At 38.9% G+C, this 23,541-nt stretch overlaps 1 protein-coding gene across 3 annotated transcripts in view; it reads left to right on the top strand.

Moving 5' to 3' along the window:
- Positions 1-23,541, top strand: part of CACNA1B (calcium voltage-gated channel subunit alpha1 B) — a 186,238-nt gene that overhangs the window by 95,858 nt on the left and 66,839 nt on the right. For all 3 annotated transcript variants that reach the window (XM_035015334.1, XM_035015333.1, XM_035015332.1), the window contains one exon: positions 503-720. In XM_035015334.1, coding sequence (XP_034871225.1) covers positions 503-720 — 218 coding nt within the window. The remainder of the gene's footprint in view (positions 1-502; positions 721-23,541) is intronic.

Here is a 23,541-nt window from a genome sequence, read left to right as displayed (position 1 = left end):
CCCTTGCGCAGCTGGGCCAGGATCTGACTCTGACTCTGGGAGAAACCTGGGGTAACGGGAGCCCCCAGGCAAAGGCCACCAGCCTCCCAGAGCTCATGCAGCTGGAGATGACCGCTCAGGATCAGCCCAGTCCAGGCACTGTCTTTGTGCAGAGCTCTGTGTTGGGCCTTTTGGTCTGGTGGGGCTCTAGGTGGAGTAGCTTAGGGAAACATCCTCTTACAGGCTTCTTCATTCTGCAGACAGTTCCCTTTCTATACATATTGTGATGCTAGCCATGCCTGGTCTTGTGCCAGGGACAGACAGGTGAGTCAGCCCCATTTTACCCTTCAGACCTAAAAACACAGAAATGTACAAAGTGATAAAAACCATATGAAATGCCAGAGTAGCAGAGGACGTGGTCAGGGATTTATTTGGTCTGGATAGGGGCATAAGGAGCTGGATTTTGCAGACTGAAGAGCAGTTTGGGGCCGAATCAGACTCTGATGTGCATTCTTGGTTGCAGGGAGGCACACTGTGACCTGGAGGCCAGTGGGATAATGGGTGTGGGCCCTGTGCATGCACTGCCCAGCACTTGTCTACAGAAGGTGGAGGAACAGCCAGAGGATGCAGATAATCAGCGGAATGTCACACGGATGGGCAGTCAACCGTCCGACCTGAGTGCTACTGTGCATATCCCAGTGACGCTGACCGGCCCTCCTGGGGAGACCACAACTGTTCCCAGTGAGTATCTCCCCGTATTAGCGGGGCAGGGCCCGCCTGTGTAGGCCCAGTTTGCTCCCCCGCCCCCCCAACCCCCTTCATGACAGCTGCTTGGGGACAGAGCATGCCTGTGTGAGAGGAAGTCCTTTGTGGTCAGTGTCTGTGCCTTGATGCCTCATTGTTTCCCAGTGGCCCAGAGGAGCACTGTTACCCTTACATACTATTACACGTCACTTAAGCTCTATTCTCCTCCCTTCCAAAAATATTTGCAAGTTACCAGCTCGGTGCCAGGCATGGTGTTAGAGGAGTGCTGGGGGACAGCAGGATGGAGCAAGGCCAGGGCTGCCCTTGTGGGGCTCACAGTCTCATCAGGAAGACAGACCTCAGGACAGTCATGACTCTTCATAGTCATGTGAAAGTTGCTACAGACCTTGGCCCCAGACTTGATGGAGGCTGACAACTAGCCGGTGGTCTTCCCACGACTTATGTGCCTTATGATTCCTGCTCTAAGGTCCCCACAGGCCTTTGCCTAAGCCCTTTTCTTCTTCCACTCACTCACTCACTCACTCACACATTCATGAGCTCCTGACCATGTGCAGGCACCGAGGAGGATACAGGGTGAACAAGATGCTGTTCCTGTCTTCAGGTCACTCCGTCTAGTAGGGAGAGACCTGTAGGGATCAAAGACAGTCCCCTCACACTGTGTGTAGAAGGTGTCTAGACGTCTTGGGAGCACCAAAGACAGAGAAAGCATTCCAGGGGAGAGGGAGAGGCCACGGAAGCAGAGCTGACATGCAAGGCCAGATGAAGATTTCCTCAAGAAGACCAGGTGTCACAAGACGCCTGCCTGTGTTTGCAGATGTGTCCACACACACAGGCGTGTGCATATGCCCCTTACCTCTTGCGCAGGTGTGCTTCTCTGGGGCCTGTGAACCAGTGTAGGATGCTCTGGGTAGCAGTGGGAGGTGGCCAGCTCTGCCTGCTTAGGCGCCCCTCCTCCTCGCTTCCTTGGGAGAAAGCTTTCCCTGGCCCATTCTCTTGTTTCACCTCTCATGGATACTAATGGGTCTGTCTTCCCAGACTCCTGGAAAGCAACCCCCTGGTCTGAATCTCTCTGGCTAAGCTTGAGGGTGAGCCCAGGGCTCCCACCTGGCTTTTGTCCATGAGTCACGTGCAGCCCCTCCTCCCCAACTCTTGGCAACCACTGATCTTTTTAGTGTTTCTATAGTTCTGCCTTTTCTAAAATGTCATATATTTGGAATCATACAGTGTATAGCCTTTTCAGATTGGATTCTTTCACTTACCAGTATGCATTTAAGGTTCCTCCATGTTTTTTCATGGCTTGATAGCTCATTTCTTTTTAGCGCTGAATAGTATTCCATTGTCTGGATGTACCACAGTTTATTCATCCACCTATTGAAGGATATCTTGGTTGCTTCCAAATTTTGGCAATTACGAATAAAGCTGTTATAAGCATTTATGTTCAGGATTTTGTATGGACATTCATTTCAACTCATTTGGGCATATAGCTAAGAGCATGACTTTTGGATTATAAGGTAAGATTGTGTTTAGCTTTGTGAAAAACTGGCAAACAGTTTAACAAATTGGCTGTATCATTTTGCATTCCCACCAGCAATGAATGAGAATTCCTGTTGCTTCACATCTTCTCCAACATCTGGTATTGTCAATCTTTTGTATTTTTGCCATTCTAATAAGTATGTAATGGTATGTTATTGTTCTATTTTGCAATTCCCTATTGACATATGACATTGAGCATCTTTTAATATGCTTGTTTGTCATCTGTATATCTTATTTGGTGAGATACCTGTTCATATCTTTTGCTGACTTTTTAATTTTCTTATTTGAAAAATAATTGAGACTTAATTTTTTAGAGAGCAGTTTAAGGTTCAAAACAGAGAGGAAGGTACAGAGAGTTCCCCTTACTCTGTGCCCCCCACACATACATAGCCTCCCCCACTACCAACATTCCCCACCAGATGATGCATTTGTTACCAAGGATGAATCTACACTGACACATCATAATCACCCGAAGTCTGTAGTTTACCTTAGGGCTCACTCTTGGTGTTGTACTTTCTATGGGTTTGGACAAATGTACAATGACATATATCCATCATCATAATAGGATACAGAGTATTTGCACTGCCCTAATAATTCTCTGTGCTCTGCCTGTTCATCCCTCCCCCTCCCCAACGTTTAGCAACCACTGATCTCTTTACTGACCATTGTTTTGCCTTATTCAGAGTACAATATATTTGGAATCATACAGTACATAGCCTTTTTAGATTGGTTTCTTTTGCTTACCTATATATATTTAAGGTTCTTCCATGTCTATTCATGGCTTGAAAGCTCATTTCTTTTTGGCACTGAATAATATTTCCATTGTCTGGTGTTCCACAGTTTATCCATTCATCTACTGGAGAGCATCTTGGGCCCTTCTAAATTTTGGCAATTTTGAATAAACCTGTTAAAAACATCTGTGTGCAAGATTTTGTGTGAACTTGCTTTCAACTTCTTTGGGTAAATACCAAGGAGAGTAATGGCTGGATCATATGGCAAGAGTATGTTTAGTTTTGTAGGAAACCACTGAACGGTCTATACCACTTTGCATTTCCACTAGTAACGTATGAGAGTTCCCATTACTCCACGGCCTTGCCCGCATTTGGCATTGTCAGTGTTCCAGATTTTGGCCATTCTGTAAGTGTGTCGTGGTATCAAATTGTTTTAATCTGCATTTCCCTAATGATGTGTGATGTGGAACCTTGTTTTTATATGCTTATTTGCAATCTGCATTATCTTCTTTAGTAAGGTGTCTGTTAAGATCTTCGGCCCATTTTTTAATTAGGTTGTTTTCTTATTTTCGATTTTTAAGAGCTCTTTGTAAATTTTAGATAACACTTTTTTTAATCAGATGTGTTTTTTGCAGATTTTTTCTCCCATCTGTGGCTCATCTAATTGTTCTCTTGACATTGTCTTTCACAGAGCAGAATTTATTAATTTTAGTGAAGTCCAGCTGATCCATTATTTTTTTTTCATGGATCATATCTTTGGTGTTGTATCTAAAAAGGATCATCATCAATAAGGTCATTTAGGTTTTCTCCTATGTCATCCCCTAGGAGTTTTGCAGTTTTGCATTTCACATTTAGGCTTATGAGCCATTTTGACTTAACTTATGTGAAGAGTATAATGTCTATGTCTATATTCATTTTCGCATGTGAACGTCCAGTTGTTCCTAGCACCAGTTGTTGAAGAGATGATCATTGCCCCGGTGATTATCTTTGCTTCTTTATCAATGATCAGTTGACTATATTTCTGGGGTCTATTTCTGAGCTATCTATTCTGTTCTGTTGTTCTATTTGTCTGTTCTTTCACTGATACGATACTGTGTTGGTCACTGTAACTTTATAGTGAGTCTTAAAGTTGGGTGGCACTGGTCCTCTAACTTTGTTCATCTCCTTCTATATTGGAGCGTTGGCTGTTCTGGATCTTTTGCTTCTCTATATAAACTTTTGCTCGCTATATAAATAATTTTGCTGATATCCATAAAATAACTTGATGAGATTTTGATTGGGATTGCATTAAATCCATAGGTCAAGTTGGGAAGAACTAGCACCTTGACAATATTGACTCTTCCTGTTCATGAACATGGAACATTTCTGTCTTTATTTAGTTCTTTGATTTCATACACCAGAGTTTCAGTTTTCTATGTGTAGATCTTGTAGATATTTTGTTAGATTTATACTTAAGAATTTCATTTTGGGGGGAGCTAATATAAATGATACTGTGCTTTTAATTCCAAATTTCACTTATTTATTGTTGATAAATAGGAAAGTAATTGACTTTGGTGTATTAACCTTGTATCCTGAAACCTTGCTAAAATCACATTTAGTACCAGGAGTTTTTTGTTGATTCTTTTGGATTTTCTATATAGATATCACCTTATCTGTGAACAAAGACAGTTTTATGTCTTCCTTCCCAATTTGTATATGTTTTATTTCCTTTTCTTGCCTTACTGCATTAGCAAGGACTTCCAACATGATGTTGAAAGGAGTGGTGAGAGGTGACACCCTTGCCTTGTAGACCTGATCTTAGTGGGAAAATTTCAAGTTTCTCATCATTAAGTATGAGGTGAGCTGTAGGTGTTTTGAAGATAGTCTTTTATCAAGTTGGGAAGTTCCTTTCTATTCCTAGTTTACTGAGAGGTTTTATGATGAATGGGTTTGGGATTTTGTCAAATGCTTTTTTCCATCTATTGATATGATCAAGTGACTTTTCTTCTTTAATCTGTTGATGTGATCTTTCAATGATTTTCAAATGTTGGAAGAGCCTTGAATACCTGGGACAGATCCCACTTGGTTATGGTATATAATTCTTTTTATACTTTTTGGGATTTGATTTGCTAATACTTTGTTAAGAATTTTTGTGTCTATTTTCATGAGAGATATTAGTCTATAGTTTTCTTGTAATGCCTTGTCTGGTTTTGTTACTAGGGTAATGCTGATCTCATAAAATGAGTTAGGAAGTACTCCCTTTGCTTCTGTCCTTTGAAAGAGATTGTTGGGGCGCCTGAGTGGCTCAGTCGTTGAGTGTCTGCCTTTGGCTTAGGTCATGATCCCAGGGTCCTGGGATCAAGCCCTGCATCAGGCTCCCTGCTTGGCGGGGGGCCTGCTTCTCCCTCTCCCACTCCCCCTGCTTGTATTCCTGCTCTCTCTCTCTTTCTCTCAAATAAATAAATAAAATCTTAAAAAAAAAAAGAGAGAGATTGTTGACAACTGGTATAATTTCTTCCTTAAATGTTTAGTCGAATTCATCAGTGAACCCATCTGGGTGGGCCTGGTGCTTTCTGTCTTGGAAGGTAGTTAACTTATGAATTAATCTCTTTAATAGATAGACGCCTATTTACATTGTCTGTTTCTTCTTGTGTGAGTTTTGATAGATTTGTCCTTCCAAGGAATTGGTCCATTTCATGTAAGTTATTGAATTTGTGGGCGTAGAGTTGTTCATAGTGTTGTTTTATTATCCTTTTCATCTTCATGAGATCAGTAGCGATGTCCCCTCTTTTATTTCTTATATTAGTGATTTGTGTTTTCCCTCTTTTTTCTTAGTTAGCCTAAAATAGAGATTTATCTATTTTAATGATTGTTTCTTTGAAAAGATTTGCATTGGTTTTGTTGATATTCTTTATTTATTTTCTGTTTTCAATTTCACTGATTTCTGCTCTAATTCTTTTTTTTCCTTTTTTTTTTTTTAAATTTCTTTGAGAGGGAGAGGGATAGGTGGAGGGGCAGAGGGAGAGGGAGAGAGAGAATCTTAAGCAGGCTTCACGCCCAGCTTGGGCAACCTGTGGCTTGATCTCATGACCCTGAGATCATGACCTGAGCCGAAAATCCAGTTGGACACTTAACCAGCTGAACCACCCACATGCCCCACTGCTCTAATTCCTATTATGTCTTTTCTTTTGCTTACTTTTATTTTTATTTTATTTTTTATTATGTTATATTAGCCACCATATAGTACATCATTAGTTTTTGATGCAGTGATCCACGATTCATTGTTTCTTTTGCTTACCTTTAATGTTTTTCTTTTTTCCCTACAGTGGGAGCTTAGATTACTGATTTTAGATCTTTCTTTTCTAATATATGCATTCAGTGCTATAAATTTTCTTGTAAGCATTACTTTTCCTGCATCCAACAAACTGATAAGTTGTGTTTTCATTTTCATTTAGTTAAAAATATTTTTATATTTATCTTGAGATTTCCTCTTTGACCCATGTGTTACTTAGCAGTGTGTTGTTTAATTTCTACATATTTGGGGACTTTCCAGTTATCTTTCTGTTATAATTTCTAGTTTAGTTCCATTGTAGTCTGAGAACAGACATTTTTGCCCACTTTTTAATTAGATTGTTTTCTAATTATTGAGTTTTAAGATTCCTTTCTATGTTTTGGATACCAGTCTTTTATCAGATATGTGGTTTGCAAATGATTTCCCCCAGTTTGTGGCTTGTCTTTTCATTCTCTTGTTGCCTACTGTTTCTGATTATTACTGGTGCAAGGGTTAATTTGGTTTCTGTCATGGCTTCTGCTAGGTGCAGAAATCTAAGCTATTGACTTTTTTTTCCCCCAAAGATTTTATTTATTTATTTGACAGAGAAAGAGAGAGAGAGAGCACAAGCAGGGGGAGCAGCAAGGAGAGGGAGAAGCAGGCTCCCCGCAGAGCAAAGAGCCCGATGTGGGGCTCAATCCCAGGACCCTAAGATCATGACCTGGGCCGAAGGCAGATGCTTAACCGACTGAGCCACCCAGGCACCCTAGGCTATTGACTTTTATATGTCAGTTTTGTATCCTACTACTTTCCTGAACCCTCAAATTGTGTATTTGTTTTAGCATTGACTCTTGGATTTTTTTCCCCAAGTATATTTTCAAAACTTCTACGAATATAGTTCTAACTATTTCTTTCCTATCTTGGGCCTCTCATTGTTTGCTTTTTAAAAAAATTTTTAAATTTTTTTGCATGATTGCACTGGCTAATACACTATCAGGTAACAGTGGAGTTAGTGGGTACCCTTACCTTGTTTCTGCCTGTACTAAATAAGATTCTAATTTTGGGCTTGAGAGGTGTGTGTGTGTGTGTGTGTGTGTGTGTGTGTGTAAGTAAAATCAAGGTACAGTACTCATTAATTCCTATTTCAATAAGTATTTGTTTGGAGTAGACGCTGAATTTTGTTGAAGGCCTTTTCAGCACCCTAGACATCATACATTTTCCCCCTTAAATATGAGGATTTATAGTAATGAACTTTCTGCTATTGAACTGTCTTTGCGATCTTAGAATAAACCCCACTTAGTTAACATTTTTTTTAAAGATTTTTATTTTTAAGTAATCTCTACAGTCAGTGTGGGGGTTGAACTCACAACCCCAAGATGAACAGTCATATGCTCTACCGACTGAGCTAGCCAGGCACCCCAGTTAACATATTTTTTAATGTGATGTTACAGTCTGTTAATAATTTTTGTAGGATCTTGGATTGATGCTTTTTACTGACACGAATTCTTTTAGGGTTCCCAGACCCAATTCCAACATGGAGGGGTCCGCTCCCACCCAGGACCTAGCAATTCTCAGACACCAGTAGGGTGTCTGAGAATTCAACTCAATTCTGATACTGCCTACCAGTAGATAGCATCAGGTTCCACAGCTTAAGGGTTCAGTCCCATAAGACTGCCTCCCACGCTCCACTCAGACACTAGTCAGAAGCCCGAGGCTGTTACCTGTGCTTCTGACCTAACAGTTACAGATTGGAGGTTCCAACACCTCCTCCTTAAGTTCTTTAATTTCCTCACAGAACTCAGGGAAACACTTATGTTTACCATTTTGTTAAAGGATATGATAAAGGATAAGAATCAATAGCTAGATGAAGAGATACATAGGGTGAGGTCTGGGGAAAGGGTGTGGAGCTTCCATGCCCTCTATTGGCATGCCACTCTTCCCAATCTCCACCTGTTCACCAACCCAGAGGCTCTCTGAACCCAGTCTTTGGGTTTTTATGGAGGCTTTGTTGCAGTCCTGATTTACTAAGTCATTGGCTGTTGGTTGATTCATCCTCCAGCCTCTATTCCCTCCCTGGAAGTCAGGGTTGGGGCTGAACGTCTCAACCCTCTAATCATGTGGTTAGTCCTCCTGGCAACCAGCTCCCACCCTTGGGTGGAGTCCAGAAGTCACCTTCATTAGTAACAGGATACCCATGTCCCCTTTATGGCTCTGAAGCGTTCTCAGGAACTGTGTATGAAGGCCAAATGCATCTGAGAAATACATTGTGGTCATCTGAGTGACCAAATATGTATTTCTTGTAAATCATTATATTGCATATTTATTTTATTTATTATTTTTAAAATCTAAATTCAACTAACATATAATGTATTATTGGTTTCAGAGGTGTAGAGGTCAGTGATTCATTAGTCTTATATAATTGCATATTTTAAAGTGAGATGTATTCTGTAGCTTTCTTATCCTATGTTCAAGTATCATAAGGTTTAGATATGAATGTTATATAATTCCCTTATTTTTAACTTCATTAATCCATTACTGAAAATTAAATGTTGTAGTGTTTCCATTTCCTATCATTTTAAATGGGAAAATTATAATGTACTATAAAAATTATAATGTATTAAAGTTGGTTGTACTCAAAATCCCCAGTTAATTTTTAAAAATATAACTGGGGTGCCTGGGTGGCTCAGTCAGTTAGGGGTCTGACTCTTGATTTCGGCTCAGGTCATGATCTCAGGGTTGTGAGATTGAGTCCCGTGTTGGGCTTCACGGTCAGTGGGGAGTCTGCTTGAGATTTTCTCCCTCTGCCACTCCCCCTGCTTGTGCTTTCTTTCTCTCTCTCTCTCTCAAAATAAATAAATCAATCTTTAAAACTATAACTAAAGCACAAACACTGAAAAGTAAAAGCTATCATATTAGGATACAAAATGCTTAGCACATTGTTCCCTGATCACCACAGTTAAAAAAGTTGTTAACAAGCAGTTGCTTTGGACACCTCCTTTATTGAAGCTTATTGTAATTTTCAAAAACATCCACACATGGGGCACCTGGGTGGCTCAATTGTTAAGTGTCTGCCTTTGGCTCAGGTCATGATCCCAGAGTCCTGGGATCGAGCCCTGCATCGGGCTCCCTGCTCAGCGGGAAGCCTGCTTCTCCCTCTCCCACTTTCCCTGCTTGTGTTCCCTCTCTTGCTGTGTCTCTCTCTGTCAGATAAATAAATAAAATCTTAAAAAAAAAACCCACACATAATTCTAATAGTCAACCAACTGAACTTGAAATCTTGGCTGAGAGTTTTTCCCTACATTTTTTTTGGCTAAAAATATATTGAGGGGCGCCTGGGTAGCTCAGTCAGTTAAGCAGCTGGCTCTTGATTTCTGTTCAGGTCAGGATCTCAGAGTCCTGGGATTGAGCCCTGGGTCTGGCTCTGTGCTCAGTGGGGAGTCTGCTTCCTCTCCCTCTGCCCCTCCTTCCCAGCTCTCTCTCTTTCTCTCTCAAATAAATAATCTTTAAAAAAAATGTTATATTGGGTTTGGGGGAATATACAAAATGTTATATTGTAATGCGAGATACATGTTTTCCTGAAGTGAGGGTATTATAAAATTGAGGGGCACTTTATGGGGAAAGTTAACCTGAGGTGGTCTATATGTTATACCTCTTACTGATTCACAAAAAGAATTAGAACGTTTTCTTTTCCTTTTCTGGGATAGTTTAGCGTTAGGATTGCTTGTTTGGTTAGAATTCCCTTGTGAAATCATCTGGCTCTGGTTTCATTGTGAAGGGCAATTCTTTGATAATTTCTCTATTCTGTATGGGTATTGTCTGTTTAAATTTCTTATCTCCTGAGATCTGTTTGGTAAATTACAGTTTCTTTAGACATGATCATTTGATCTAGGTTTTCTAATTTATGTATATATAGTTATGCAAAGAAGTGGCTTAAGTTTTTAAAAAAATTTCCTCTGTTTTTCCTCCCTTGTCATTTTTTTTGTCCTGTGTATTTTATGTTTTCCTCTTTTTTTCCCTTGATTAGTGATTTATATATTTTGTAGGTTTTCATAAAAAGAACCAGCATTTTATTTTATTTATTAGTTCTACTGTGGTTTTGATTTTTAACTTGTTACTTTCCGGTTTTATCTTTATTATTTCCCTCTTGCCTTTTTGTTTTACTTTGTTGTTCCTTTACTAGCTTCCTGAGTTAGAGACTTCGTTTACTTATTTTATTCTTTAATTTTTGTTACATGATTATTTAAGGTTATGAATTTTCCTCTTATTACTAATTTAATTGTATGCTATAGATTCTGACATTTGGTGCCTTCATTTTCATCAGATTTTAAAGAAATTATGTAATTTTGGTTTGTATTTCCCCCAGGTGTTTGTAGATTCCTTGGGATTTTCTGCATAAAGAATCAAGTCATCTGCTAATGAACAGTTTATTTTTCACTTTCTGATGTGTGTGTCTTTTATATCCTTTCTCCCCTTGTTGCACTGCCAGCTTCCAGAACTGTGTTGAACAGCAGTGGAGAGAACTGATGTCCTTCTCTTAGTCCCATCTTGTGGGAGGAGGGAACATGTAGTCTTTCAATGTGAAGTATGATGTTAGCTGTAGTTTTTAGCTTTTTGAGGTTTTTTTTTGGGGGGGGATATTGGTTGATGTTCTTTATCAAGTTGAGGAAGTTCCCCTCTATTCCTTTTTCTTCTGAGAGTTTTTACATTAAATCAGTGTTAAATTTTGTCAAATGATTTTCTGCATCAGTTGATGGGATCATGTAGTTTTTCTTTTATAATATGGCAGTTTATATTGATTGGTCTTCAAATATTAAGTCAGCCTTGCATCCCTGGGATAAGCTCTACTGGTCATTGTACAGTTATTTCTATATATTGCTGATTCGTGTTTGTTAATATTTTGTGAAGGAGTTTTGCCTCTGTATTCATAAGGGATAATGGTACTTTTCTTTCTTTCCTTTTTATTTTTTTGTGCTGTCTTTGGTTTTGGTATCACAATGGTACTAAATTCATACATTGAATTGGAAAGTGTTTCTTCTTCTGTTTTTTGGAGGTGAGTGTGTGGAATTGGTGTTAATTGTCCTTTAGACGTTTAGTAGAATTTGCCAATGAAACATATCTTTTTGGAATTAAAAAATAGTCCTCAGTGGTGACAAGGCTATGTTATCTATTTCATATTGGGTAAGTTGTAGTAGTTTGTGCTTTTGAAGGAATTGGTTAGTTTCATTTAATTTGTCAAATGTGTGTGTAGTTATTTGTAGTATTTCTTTATTATCCTTTTAATGTCTTTGTGATCTGTAGTGACAGCCCCTGTCTCATTCCTGAAATTGGTGATTTGTGCCTTCTCTCTCTCATTCTCTCTCTCTCTCTCTCTTTTTTTTTTGTGAGTCTTGCTAGAAGTTTGTTAATCTCACTGATCTTTTCAAAAAATCAGATTCTTTTTCATTGATTTTTTTTCTATTTACAATTGCATTTTATTTCTGCTCTATTATTTTCTTCTTTCTGTTGCTTTGGGTTTATTTTGCCCTTTTTTAGTTTCTTGAGGTGGGAGCTTAAATTATTGATTTGAGTCTTTTCCTCTTTTGTAATGTAAACATTTAGTGCTATAAATTTTCTTTTTAGTACTGCTTTATCTGTGTCCCACAGATTTTTATATATTTTCATTTTCATTCAATTCCATTTAAAAAATTTCCCTTGAGACTTCCTCTTTGATTCATGGATTATTTAGAAGTGTGTGGTTTAGTTTCCAAGTGTTTGGAGATTTTCCTAATATCTTTCTGTTACTGACTTCTAGTTTGATTATTTTGTGGTCAGTTAACATACTTTGCATGATTTTAATTCTTTTAAATTTGTTAAGGCTTGTTTTATGGCCCAGGATATGGCATATCTTGGTATATGTTCTATGGGTGCTTGAAAAAAAGGTATGCAGCTGTTGCTGGGGGTCAGGCCTTCTATAGGTGTCAATTAGATCCCGTTGGTGGATGGTGTTGAGTTCTGTGCGCTTGCTGATTTTCTGTCTAGATCTGTCAGTTGCTGGGAAAGGGGTGTTCAAGTCTTCAACTATAAATGTGGATTTGTCTGTGTCTTCTTTTAGTTCTATACGGTTTTGCTTCATATATTTTGCATCACTCTTGTTGATTATGTACACATTTAGAATTGCTGTCTTCTTGAAAGTTGACTCTTTTATCATGGTGTAATGTGTCTTTCTGTACCTGATAATTTTCTTTGCTCTGATGTCTACTTTATTTGATATGAATATACCTACTCCTACTTTATTTTGATTAATATTTGCATGGTATATCTTTTTCACTTTTTACTTTCAAACTAGCTATATGGTTATATTTTAAGTTAGTTTCTTATAGACAGCATATGAGTGGGTCATGTTTTTAATCCACTTTTTCAGTTGTTTTTTATTTGGCATATTCAGACCATTTACATTTGATGTAATTGTATATGTTATAACAAGTCCGCTGTTTAATTTTTGTTTATTCTTTCTGTTTTTTATTTCTCTAGTTTCTTTTCTTTTCTTTTCTTTTTTGCCCTTCTGTGGGTTACTTGTATGTATTTTAGAATTTCACTTTGATTTATCTGTAGTACTTCTGAGTGAATCTCTTTGTATTTTTTTTTAATGGTTGCTCTAGGTATGACATTATATATAACTTATCACAGTCTACTGGGGTTGTTACTTTCCCAGTTTAAGTGAAATATAATAGGTTTATCTCTCTTTTTCCTTCCTATGTATAAATGTCATAATTATTTCCTCTACATATATTTAGAACTACATCAGTGTGTGTCATAATTTTTGCTTCAACGTCAAACATAATGTAGAAAACTCAAGAGGAGAAGGAAAGTGTTTTGTATTTATCCATACTTTTACTTCTTCTCTTGTTCTTTCTTCTTTCCTGATATTCCAATATTTCTTCTTTCATGATTTACTTTCTGTTTAGAGGGGCTTCCTTAGTATTTCTTTTAGGGCAGGTCTGCAGGTGACAAGTTCTCTAAGTTTTCCTTCCTCTGAGGGTGTCTGGATTTTCCCTTCATTCCTGAAGGATGTTTTCACTGGGTGTGAATTCTGGGTTGACAGTTCTTTTTTTTTCAGCACTTGAAAAAAACGTGTGCCTCTTCCTTCTGACCTCCATGGTTTCTGATGAGAAATCCACTGTCATTCGAATTGTTTTCTTCCTATAGGTAAGCTGTTGTTTCTCTCTTGCTGCTTTCAAGATTTTTTCTTTGTCTTTATATTTCAGAAGTTTGATTATGATGTATTTTGGCATGGGTTTCTTTAGGTTTATTGTGTTTGGGATTTGCTCAGCTTCTTGAATTTGTAGGTTTGTGTCTTTTTGCCAAATTTGGAAATTTTTTCATCCATTCTGTCTTTGAATACATCTTCAGCTCTGCCTTCTTTCTCTTTCCTTTCCAGGACTCTGGACACGAGTGGTAGATCTTTTGTCCTAGTCCCAGAGGTCCCTGAAGCTCTGTTCACTTTTTTCAGTCTATTTTCTCTCTGTTGTTCCGATTGGGTAATTTCTATTGTTCTGTCTTCCAGTTCACTGATTCTTTCCTCTGTGCCTTCCATTCTGCTGTTGAGCCCATCTATTGAGTTTTTCATTTCAGTTATTGTATTTTTCAGTTCTAAAATTTATATTTAATTCTTTATATCTTCTATTTATTTGCTATAATTTTCTTTTTCTTTGCTGAGATTTTCTATTTTTTCATTTGTTTCAAGTGTGTTTTTAATTGTCTGCTGAAGCATTTTTATGATGGGTGCTTTAAAATTATTTTCAGATAATTCTAACATCTGTATCATCTTGGTGTCTATTGATTGTCTTTTCTCATTCAAATTAACATTTTCCTGGTTCTTGGTGTGGCAAGTGATTTTTTATTGAACCCTAGATATTTTAATAATATATTCTAAACCTCTGAGTTTTACTGAAGTCTTCCGTTTTAGCAGGCCTACTGTGATACCCCTCCAGTAGGGGGGAGGGTGGGTGAGCTGCCTCATTACTGACAGATGAAGTGAAAGCACAGGTTTCTCATTTGACTTTCATTGACACCTACACCCAGTGGGGCAGGCTCCTTGTTCCTGCTGGGCTCCATGATACCACCCTATCTGAGAGAGGTGGGAGTGCCTTGTTGCTGCTCCCCACATGACCTCCATTGACACGGGGGTGGGGGGTAGACTTCATTGCCTCTGGGTGGTGGTAAAGTCCTGGCTTTCTACTATGATTCACTCTGGCAAGTAAAAGGAAGGGATGCCTAATTATTTCTGGGTAGAAATTGCAGTTCAGACTACCCATGTGATCTTTACTGATATCACATGGGTTGGGGGGTCCTGTTCTCACAGGGTGAGGATAAAAATCTCTGCTCCCTACTTGGCTCTCTCTGATTCCACCCTGGCAGGGGCTTTGGGGTACCTCATTACAGGCTAGTGAGGATAGAAGTCTGCACTTTCGACTTGGTCTCTGCTTATATGAGCCAAGGTAGAGTTGCAGTTTTTTCTGGGGTGTTTGGCTGTAGTAGAGTGGTTATTGTCTATATAATATATAGACATATAATCTATAAGTTTCCTGTCTTGCTAGGCTGCATCTTTCCTGGTCTTGTCATTAGGGAGAGCTGGCTTTTTGGGGGGCTTTTGAAAATATGTGCCTGCTGAGATTTCTGGGCTGCTGGTCCTCCTGCACCAAGGTTAGATGAGGCATAGAGGAAAACCCCAGAAAAGAAAAACTTATTGCCGTGTTGTTCCTCAGGCCCCAAGGTCCCTAACTGATCTGGATTCTCTCCACCTTTCAGAATCTTACGTTTGCCTTATATAGGATGCCTAGGGGGTTTCTGTTGTGCTTAGTGGGATGGATCTTTCTAAGAGCTCAAGTCTTGAGTTAATTTTTACATATGGCATGAGGTTAGGGTAGAAGATTTTCTTATCCCCTACCTCCCTCCCCCCTGCATGGACATGCATTTGTTCTGCTGCCACTTGCTGAAAAGATTATCCTTTTTTCATAGAATTTCTTTGGCATTTTAATCAAAAATCAATTGACAGGTGCTATTTCCTTTCAGGAAAAAATTCTGGGATTATAGTCTTAAATGTTAGTTCTATTACATTGTTTTACTTTTGTTTTTCAGGTGTTCCAGTTATACAGATGTTGATCTACTTTGTCTTCTATATATCATTTTCTCTCTGATTCTTTTGAAAATTCATTCCCTCTTTCATACTTTTCCTCATGGCTTATTTGACCCCTGTCTTCTTTTCATCTTGCTATAATTTTAGTCATGTCTGTTTTCCCTTGGACTCCTTGTGGTTTCTGAGGCAGTGTTGTCTTTCTCTTTAACTTCATTTCTCAGGGGATTTCTTTTTCAGTGTCTCTCCTGAGTTTGGTCAACTCTCATCTCTCATCTCCTGGTTTTCCATACATTTTTATTTTGAGCTTTTAATCTTACTTGTGGTGGTTTTTCTTATTAGCAATTGCTGGTTTAATTATATTTGATTCATGTTAGAAAGTTGTGTTGTAGTTTGCTTTTCCTCTGCTTTGCAGTTGTTTTTTTGTGGAGTATTTTTATTAGCTGAAACGTTTCATCCTTACTTTGTTTTCTTTTGGTAGAAGCTTTGTAGGAATGTGGGGTTCCATTTTCTGATAATGAGGAAGTGTGTTGAATTTTCCTAGACCAGTAATTACATGTGATTTTGTGGAGAAGAGGGAGGGGCTCGGGTGGCTTCTTGCTCTCTGGTTCAAGAGCACCCTTTTCTGTCAGTTCTGTGAAATGCAGTCTCTTTATTCAGCGGTGCCTTGTTGGGCGTGCTGTCCAGTTCTAGTTCGGTGGTGACACCCCATCTCTGGAGGACCCTGGGCTGCAGCCACTTGTTTCTTTCTTTCCCTTCATCACCAAGCAACTGAAGTGTGCTTCTCCCTTCCAAGTATGCCTTTTGCCTCCAGAATCAGTGTCTTTCCGAGGCTGCTGTTGTCAGTCCCGCGTACTTCCTGAGAGTCACCAATAGCAGGGCTCGGATTTCAGTATTCCTCTGCTTAGGGTGGGGCCCCCTCTTCCACAGACGAATACCTGTTGATGGTGTGTCCGTGTCCCACCGTCACTTTGACCCTGCTGTCCTTTCCCTCCTCCACACAATCCCTGCTTGATGCCTGAGTGTGCAGGCTTCAGGGTTCATTTCCTCACTTACATGTAAGTTCAACCTTGTACTTCTTATTTCCCGTATGCTGTAGGTCTGGACTGTGGATTATTTTATTACCTTTCCTTGCTGGCTGTGTAGTTTATAGAGGATACAGGGAGAACTTGAGTAGAGGTGACTGCCATTATCTGTGGGATAGCCTCTTATCTTTTTAGTTTCTGCTGGATTTGTAGTTGTGTCACTGCGACATTTCTAATTTCCTTCCTTCTTTCCTTCCCTTGGTAACCCCTTTTCCCCCTAAATGTTTGTCAAGTTAAATAGACTATCAATTTTTGGTAGTCTCAATTTTTGGCTTTCTTGATCGTCTCCATTGTATCTCTGTTTTCTGTTTTATTTCTGTTCTTATTTATTATTTTTTCTTCCACTTTCTGTGTCTTCATCATAATATTCTTTTTCCCAGTTATTAGTTGGATACTCAGCTCCTGGCATTTAAGCTCCTCTACTTTGCTAATGTGTTTAAGTCTTTAACCTTTACTCTAAGAAGGGTTTTAGTTGTCTTACAAGTTTTCAAACACATAGTTTTCATACTTCTAAATCTTCTTCCAGGTTTCGTTATGATTTCTTATTTGATCCATGACTTATTTATAAGCATAATTTTGAATTTCCACGTGGCAGAAGTTTCTTTATGTGTGTGTTTTTTTTTTTGCTGTGGATATCATTGTACGTTCTAATATTTCATCAATTCTTGTATTTTGGATCATCCCATTTGGCTTCCCTCCACCCTTGTGTTTGAACAACATCTTTTCTGATTTCTTTTAGTGAGGTTTGATGGTGGAAATTTTTCTCAATTTGCTTGAAAAATCTTTATTTTACCATTGTTAGTAAAAAGTAGTTTTGTTTTATATGGAATTCTAGTTTGTTAATTATTTTCTGTCCATAGTGCAACCATTCCACTGTCTTTCTGCCTCCTGCCATTCTTGTGCAGAAACCAGCCGTTAGTCTAAATTATTCTTCTGTGTGGCTCTGTCTTCTCTCCAGGCTGTTTAAAGGAAAACTTTTTTACTGTGGAAAATTGAAGCATTGAAAGTAGAGACACAAGTATAATGAATCCTCATATTCTGTCACCTACTCTTAAGCAGTTATCCACATTTTGATAATCTTCACTTTGAATCTTCTCCTTTTTTTCCCCCTATGCTTTTTGTATATTGTTTTAGGTTTAACTGTGTCTGTAAGCATCTCTAAAAATTAAGGATGTAACAGCCACAAAGTGTTGTTATACACAGCAATATTGATAATAATTTAATAATATTAATATCTATCCCAAGTTTAAATTTTACCAGTTATCTAAAAAATAACTTTTTACAATTGATTTGTTAGTATCAGTATCAAAACAAGGTTTACTCATCTGCTGTTGCTTGATCTGTGTCTCTTTTACTCTATAACAATTTCTCCTCTCTTATTTTATGCATACATTTTTTTGTTGAAGAAACTATGTCATTTGTCCTGGAGGATTTCCCACGTTCTGCATTTGATTGATTGCATCATGGTGTCATTTAATACATTCCTCTATCCTCAGTATCTCCTGTTAAATGGAAATTAGATCTAAGGCAGACCTTCTGAACCTTGTTTTGTTGTTGGTGGTAGTCCTGTGGTTTTTAGGGTGTTCATCAGCATCTCTGGCCTTCACCCTCCAGATGCCAGCAGCACCCTCTGATTGGGACAAGTAGAACATGTCTCCAGAGGTTACCAAATGTCTCTGGGAGGCAAAATTGCCCTTGTTTGTAAACTACAGATCTAGAGACTTGATTGGAATCAAATTAACCTCTTTTGGGGAAGCTTCATAGGTGGCCTACACTTCTGTTGCCTTACAGCAGGAGATACATAGTATCTAGTGTCATAGTGTTTTCCTTCTGGTTATTGTTACAGTGGTTTCTCTACCAGGCTTTTCCCTGAAGGTCTTAGTAGACACTGATGTTTGTTACCCAAGTCTGTTATTTCATTATGTGTCACCCAATGGTGAATTTATGATTCTGTCATTCTTTATGCATTTATTATTTTTACCTTTTCTATAAGGAAGAACTTACCTCATCAACTATTTGGAATATAGTTTGTATTTGTATTAAGCAAGATACATACTTAATTCTGTCCCTTTATGTATGGGTATTTATTTATTTATATATTTTTGAAGATTTTATTTATTTGAGGTGGTGGGCTTGAACTCACGACCCTGAGATCAAGACCTGAGCTGAGATCAAGAATCAGATGCTTGGGGCGCCTGGGTGGCTCAGTCGTTAAGCGTCTGCCTTCGGCTATGGTCATGATCCAGGGTCCTGGGATCGAGCCCCGCATAGGGCTCCCTGCTCGGCGGGAAGCCTGCTTCTCCCTCTCCCGTTCCCCCTGCTTGTGTTCCCTCTCTCACTGTGTCTCTCTCTGTCAAATAAATAAATAAAATCTTAAAAAAAAAAAAAAAAAGTCAGATGCTTAACCAACTGAGCCACTCAGGTGCCCCTGTGTATGGATCTTTACAATAGTGCATTGGTGCCCAGAAACTCCAAATATGGCCAATTAGAGATTTATGAGAATTATCAGTATGAGCTTTTTTAATTTTAATGTGTTTGGTGTGCTTTAGTTCTTGGAACTCACTATTACTTTTGGTGCTCAGATTGTCCCATCTTTCACCAGTGGGGGCCCCTTACAGTTGGCTTTTTTTTTTTTTTTTTTTTTTACCTCACATGCCTAAGTTGTCTTTGATAGCTTTCTGGTTTTCATCTACAACAAAGTGTTCCAGGATTATTATGTACCTTTTCTGCCCCAGACATGGAGTCCACCATCTCTCCAAGAAGACCTGTGTACTGGACACTGGCTGTTCCTACACATTTCCATCCTCTTACTTCAGTGGTCTCGCCTTCAGCTCCTCCTGGAGGACTGCCATTGACCACCAAGGGAGGGGACAGGAAGTGGACATACATCTCCCAGGTGACCCGAGCTAATGAAGGAGTGGTGTAAAGAGTAGGAAAGCCCAGCCCTGTGGCTTCAGGTTGGGATAGCTTTGAGGTTTAACTCAGACCCCAGAGTCCCTGTGGGAGCAGCCTGACCCTGCTGCTGCACTCTTGCTTGGCTGTTTTCTCTTTCCTGTTATGTTTTCCTCACTTCCTTCCAGTTTATTCTGGTAGTAATCAGTCACTTACTTGCACATGGCCCCTCATCTTATGGTCTGCTTCTGTAGAACCTGATCTGAGATACTGTGGCTCCTTTGATGAGAAATGGTGTTTATTTAGCAATGTGGTTGTTGCTACTGAGTTTTTATTGCTTCCAACTTTTTTTTAAGTTTTTAAGTCTTACTTTTTTTTTTAAAGATTTTTTTTTTATTTGACAGAGAAAGAGAGAGAGCACAAGCAGGTGGAATAGCAGGCAGAGGGAGAAGCAGGCTCCCCTCTGAGCAGGGAACCCGATGCGGGGCTCAGTCCCAGGACCCTGAGATCATGACCTGAGCGGAAGGCAGTCGCTTAACCAACTGAGCCACCCAGGCGCCCCAAGCTTCCAACTTATGTAAATTCCAGTATAATTAAGGGCGCCTGGGTGGCTCAGTCGTTAAGCGTCTGCCTTCGGCTCAGGTCATGGTCCTGGGGTCCTGGGATTGAGCCCCGCATCGGGCTCCTTGCTCTAAGGGAAGCCTGCTCTCCCTCTCCTGCTCCCCCTGCTTGTGTTCCTCCTCTCGCTGTATCTCTCTCTGTCAAATAAATAAAATCTTAAAAAAAAAATTCCAGTATAATTAATGTACAGTGTTATATTAGCTTCAAGTATACAATATAGTGATTCAACAATTCTGTGCATTACTCAGTGCTCATCATGGTAAGTGTCCTCTTAATCCCCTCACCTGTGTCACCCATCCCCAACCCCACCTCCCCTGTGGTAACCACCAGTTTTTTCTTTATAGTGAAGAGTCTGTCTCTTTTTTTCTTTGCATGTTTTTGTTGTTGTTGTTGTTTTGTTTATTCAGTTCCACATATGGGTGAAATCCTGTGGTATTTGTTTTCCTCTGACTTATTTCACTTAGTATTATACTCTCTAGATCCATCTCTGGTGTTTAAATGGCAAGATTTCTTTGTTTTATGGCTGAGAAATAGTCCATTGTGATCCCATATATCACATCTTCTTTATTCATTCATCTATTGATAGACACTTGGGCTGCTTCCATAGTTTGGCTATTGTAAATAATGCTGCAATAAACATAGGGGTGCATGTATCTTTTTTTTTTAAGATTTATTTATTTTTTATTTGAGAGAGAGAGAGCATGCATGTGGTGGTGAGGAGGGGCAGAGGGAGAGAGAGAATCTCAAGCAGACTCCCTGCTGAGTGTGGAGCCTGACGCAGGGCTCGATCTCACCACCCTGAGATCATGACCTGAGTCGAAATCAAGAGTTGGACACTTAACTGACTGAGCCACCCAGGCGCCCCTGCATGTATCTTTTTGAGTTAGTGTTTTTGTATTCTTTGGTGCAATGGCTGGATCACGTGGTAATTCTATTTTTAACTTTTTGGTTAATCTCCATACTGGTTCCACAGCAGCTGCACCAGTTTGCATGCATCCAATAGTGCACAAGTGTCCCTTTCTCTCTACATCCTGTCAACACTTGTTTGTGTGTTTTTGATTTTAGCCATTCTGACAGGTGTGAGGTAATATCACGGTTTTGACTTCCATTTCCCTGATGATTAGTGATGTTGAGCATCTTTTCGTGTGTCCATTGGCCATCTGTATGTCTTCTTTGGGAAAATGTTCATGTCTTCTGCCCATTTTTAATTGGATTATTTGGATTTTTTTGGTGTTGACTTGTATAAGTTCTTTATATATTTTGGATACTAGCCCTTTATTGGATATGTCATTTGCAAATATCTTTTCCCATTCAGTAGGTTGTCCTTTTTTGTTGTTGTTGAATGTTTCCTTCACTGTTCAAAAGCTTTTTATTGTGATGAAGTCCCAGTAGTTTAATATTGCTTTTGTTTCCCTTGCCTCAGGAGACTTATCTAGAAAAATGTTGCTATAACCGATATCAGAGAAATGACTGCCTTTTCTCTCTTTTAGGATTTTTATGGTTTCAGGCCTCACATTTAGGTCTTTTAATCCACTTTGAGTTTATTTTTGTGTATGGTGTAAGATAATGGTCCAGGTTCATTCTTTTGCATGTAGCTGTCCAATTTACCCAATACCATTTTTAAAAAATTTTTATTTATTTTGAGAGAGAGAGAGAGCAGGAGAGAGAGAGCAAGCAGGGGGGAGGAGTAGAGGGAGGAGAAGTAGGCTCCACACTGAGCAGGAATGCCGTCATGGGGCTCCATCCCAGGACCCCAGGATCATAACCTGAGCCAAAGGCAGACACCCCAACACCATTTGTCGAAGAGATTTTTTTCCATTGCATAGTCTTACCTCCTTTGTCATAGATTAATTGACCATATAAACATGGGTTTATTTTTGGGTTTTCTGTTTTGTTCTTTTAATTTTTGTGTCTGTTTTTGTGGCAATACCATACTATTTTGATACTACAGCTTTGTAGTATGTCTTGAAATCTGGGATTGTAATACCTCCAGCTTCGTCCTTCTTTTGCAAGGTTGCTTTGGCTATTCAGGACTTTTTTAGTTCCATACAAATTTTAGGATTATTTGTTCTAATTCTGTGAAAAATGCTGTTTGTATTTTGATAGAGATTGCATTAAATCTGGAGATTGCTTTGGGTAATATGGACATTTTAGCAGTATTTGTTCTTCCAATCCATGAGCATGGGATATCCCTCCATTTATTTATGTCATCTTAGATTCCTTTCATTAGTGTTTTATAGTTTTCAGAGTACAGGTCTTTCCTCTTTGGTTAAGTTCATTTTATTACTTTTGGTGCAATTGTAAATGAGATTAGTTTCTTAATTTCTCTTTCTGATATTTCATTAGTACTGTATAGAAATGCAACAGATTTCTGTATGTGGATTTTGTATCCTGCAACTTTACTGAATTCATTTATCAGTTCTAATAGTTTTTTGGTGGAGTCTTTGGGGTTTTCTCTTTAGGGTATCATGTCATCTGCAAATAGTGAAAGTTTTACTCCTTTGTTACCCATTTGGATGCCTTTTATTTCTTTTTCTTGTCTGATTGCTGTGGCTAGGACTTCCAGTACTGTGTTGAATAAAAGTGGTGAGAGTGGACATCTTGTCTTGTTCCTGATCTTAGGGGAATAGCTCTCAGCTTTCCCCATTGAATATGATGTTAGCTGTGGGTTTTTCATACAAGGCCTTTATTATGTTGAGGTATGTTCCCTCTAAAACCTACTTTGTTGAGGGATGGACAACATGAATGGATGTTGTACTTTTTTTCTTTTTTAAAGAGAAGAATATATCATGTATTCTTTTGGCATTTGTCATTCAAATGTAAGATTATAGGATTTTTATCTTCTTTGATTTTGTATTTATATCTCTTTCCCCTTATACAACCAGTTTATCTTTTTGGGTTTTTTTAAGAGCAGTTTTGGGTTCACAGTAAAATTAAGCAGAAAGTATAGATTTGCTATATACTCACTGCCCATGCACATATACAACCTCCCTTGCTATAAGCAACCCCCCCACTAAAGTGATATATTTGTTACAGTCAATGAGCCTACACCCAAAGTTCACAGATTATATTGGAGTTCACTCTTGGTGTTTTATGTTGTAAGGGTTTGGACAAATATAATAATGACATACATCTACCTTTATAGTATCAAAGAGAGTAGTTTCACTGCCCTAAAATTCCTTTTTTTTGTCTTTGTTATGTTGCTTGTTCTGTTTTTTAAATGATATTGTTTAAAAAATTGTATTTTTAAGTATGTTGGGTTTGTTTGCAGTCAGAGTTGCCAAGTAAACTTTCTTGTTACCCTAAATAATTTCTCTGTAGATTATTTTGTTTTCTATGTAGACCCAGTTATACTGCCTATAAATACATAATTTTTGACCAATGAACTCTTTTTTTTTTTTAAAGATTTTATTTGTTTGACAGAGAGAGACACAGCGAGAGAGGGAACACAAGCAGGGGGAGTGGGAGAGGGAGAAGCAGGCCCCCTGCCGAGCAGGGAGCCCAATGCGGGGCTCGATCCCAGGACCCTGGGATCATGACCTGAGCCGAAGGCAGACGCTTAACGACTGAGCC

Source organism: Mirounga leonina, unplaced genomic scaffold (assembly GCF_011800145.1).
Source record: "Mirounga leonina isolate KUSES-001 unplaced genomic scaffold, KU_Mleo_1.0 Mir_170, whole genome shotgun sequence".
In the NCBI taxonomy this organism is placed as follows: domain Eukaryota; kingdom Metazoa; phylum Chordata; class Mammalia; order Carnivora; family Phocidae; genus Mirounga; species Mirounga leonina.
This window is presented reverse-complemented; position numbering and strand designations above follow the sequence as displayed.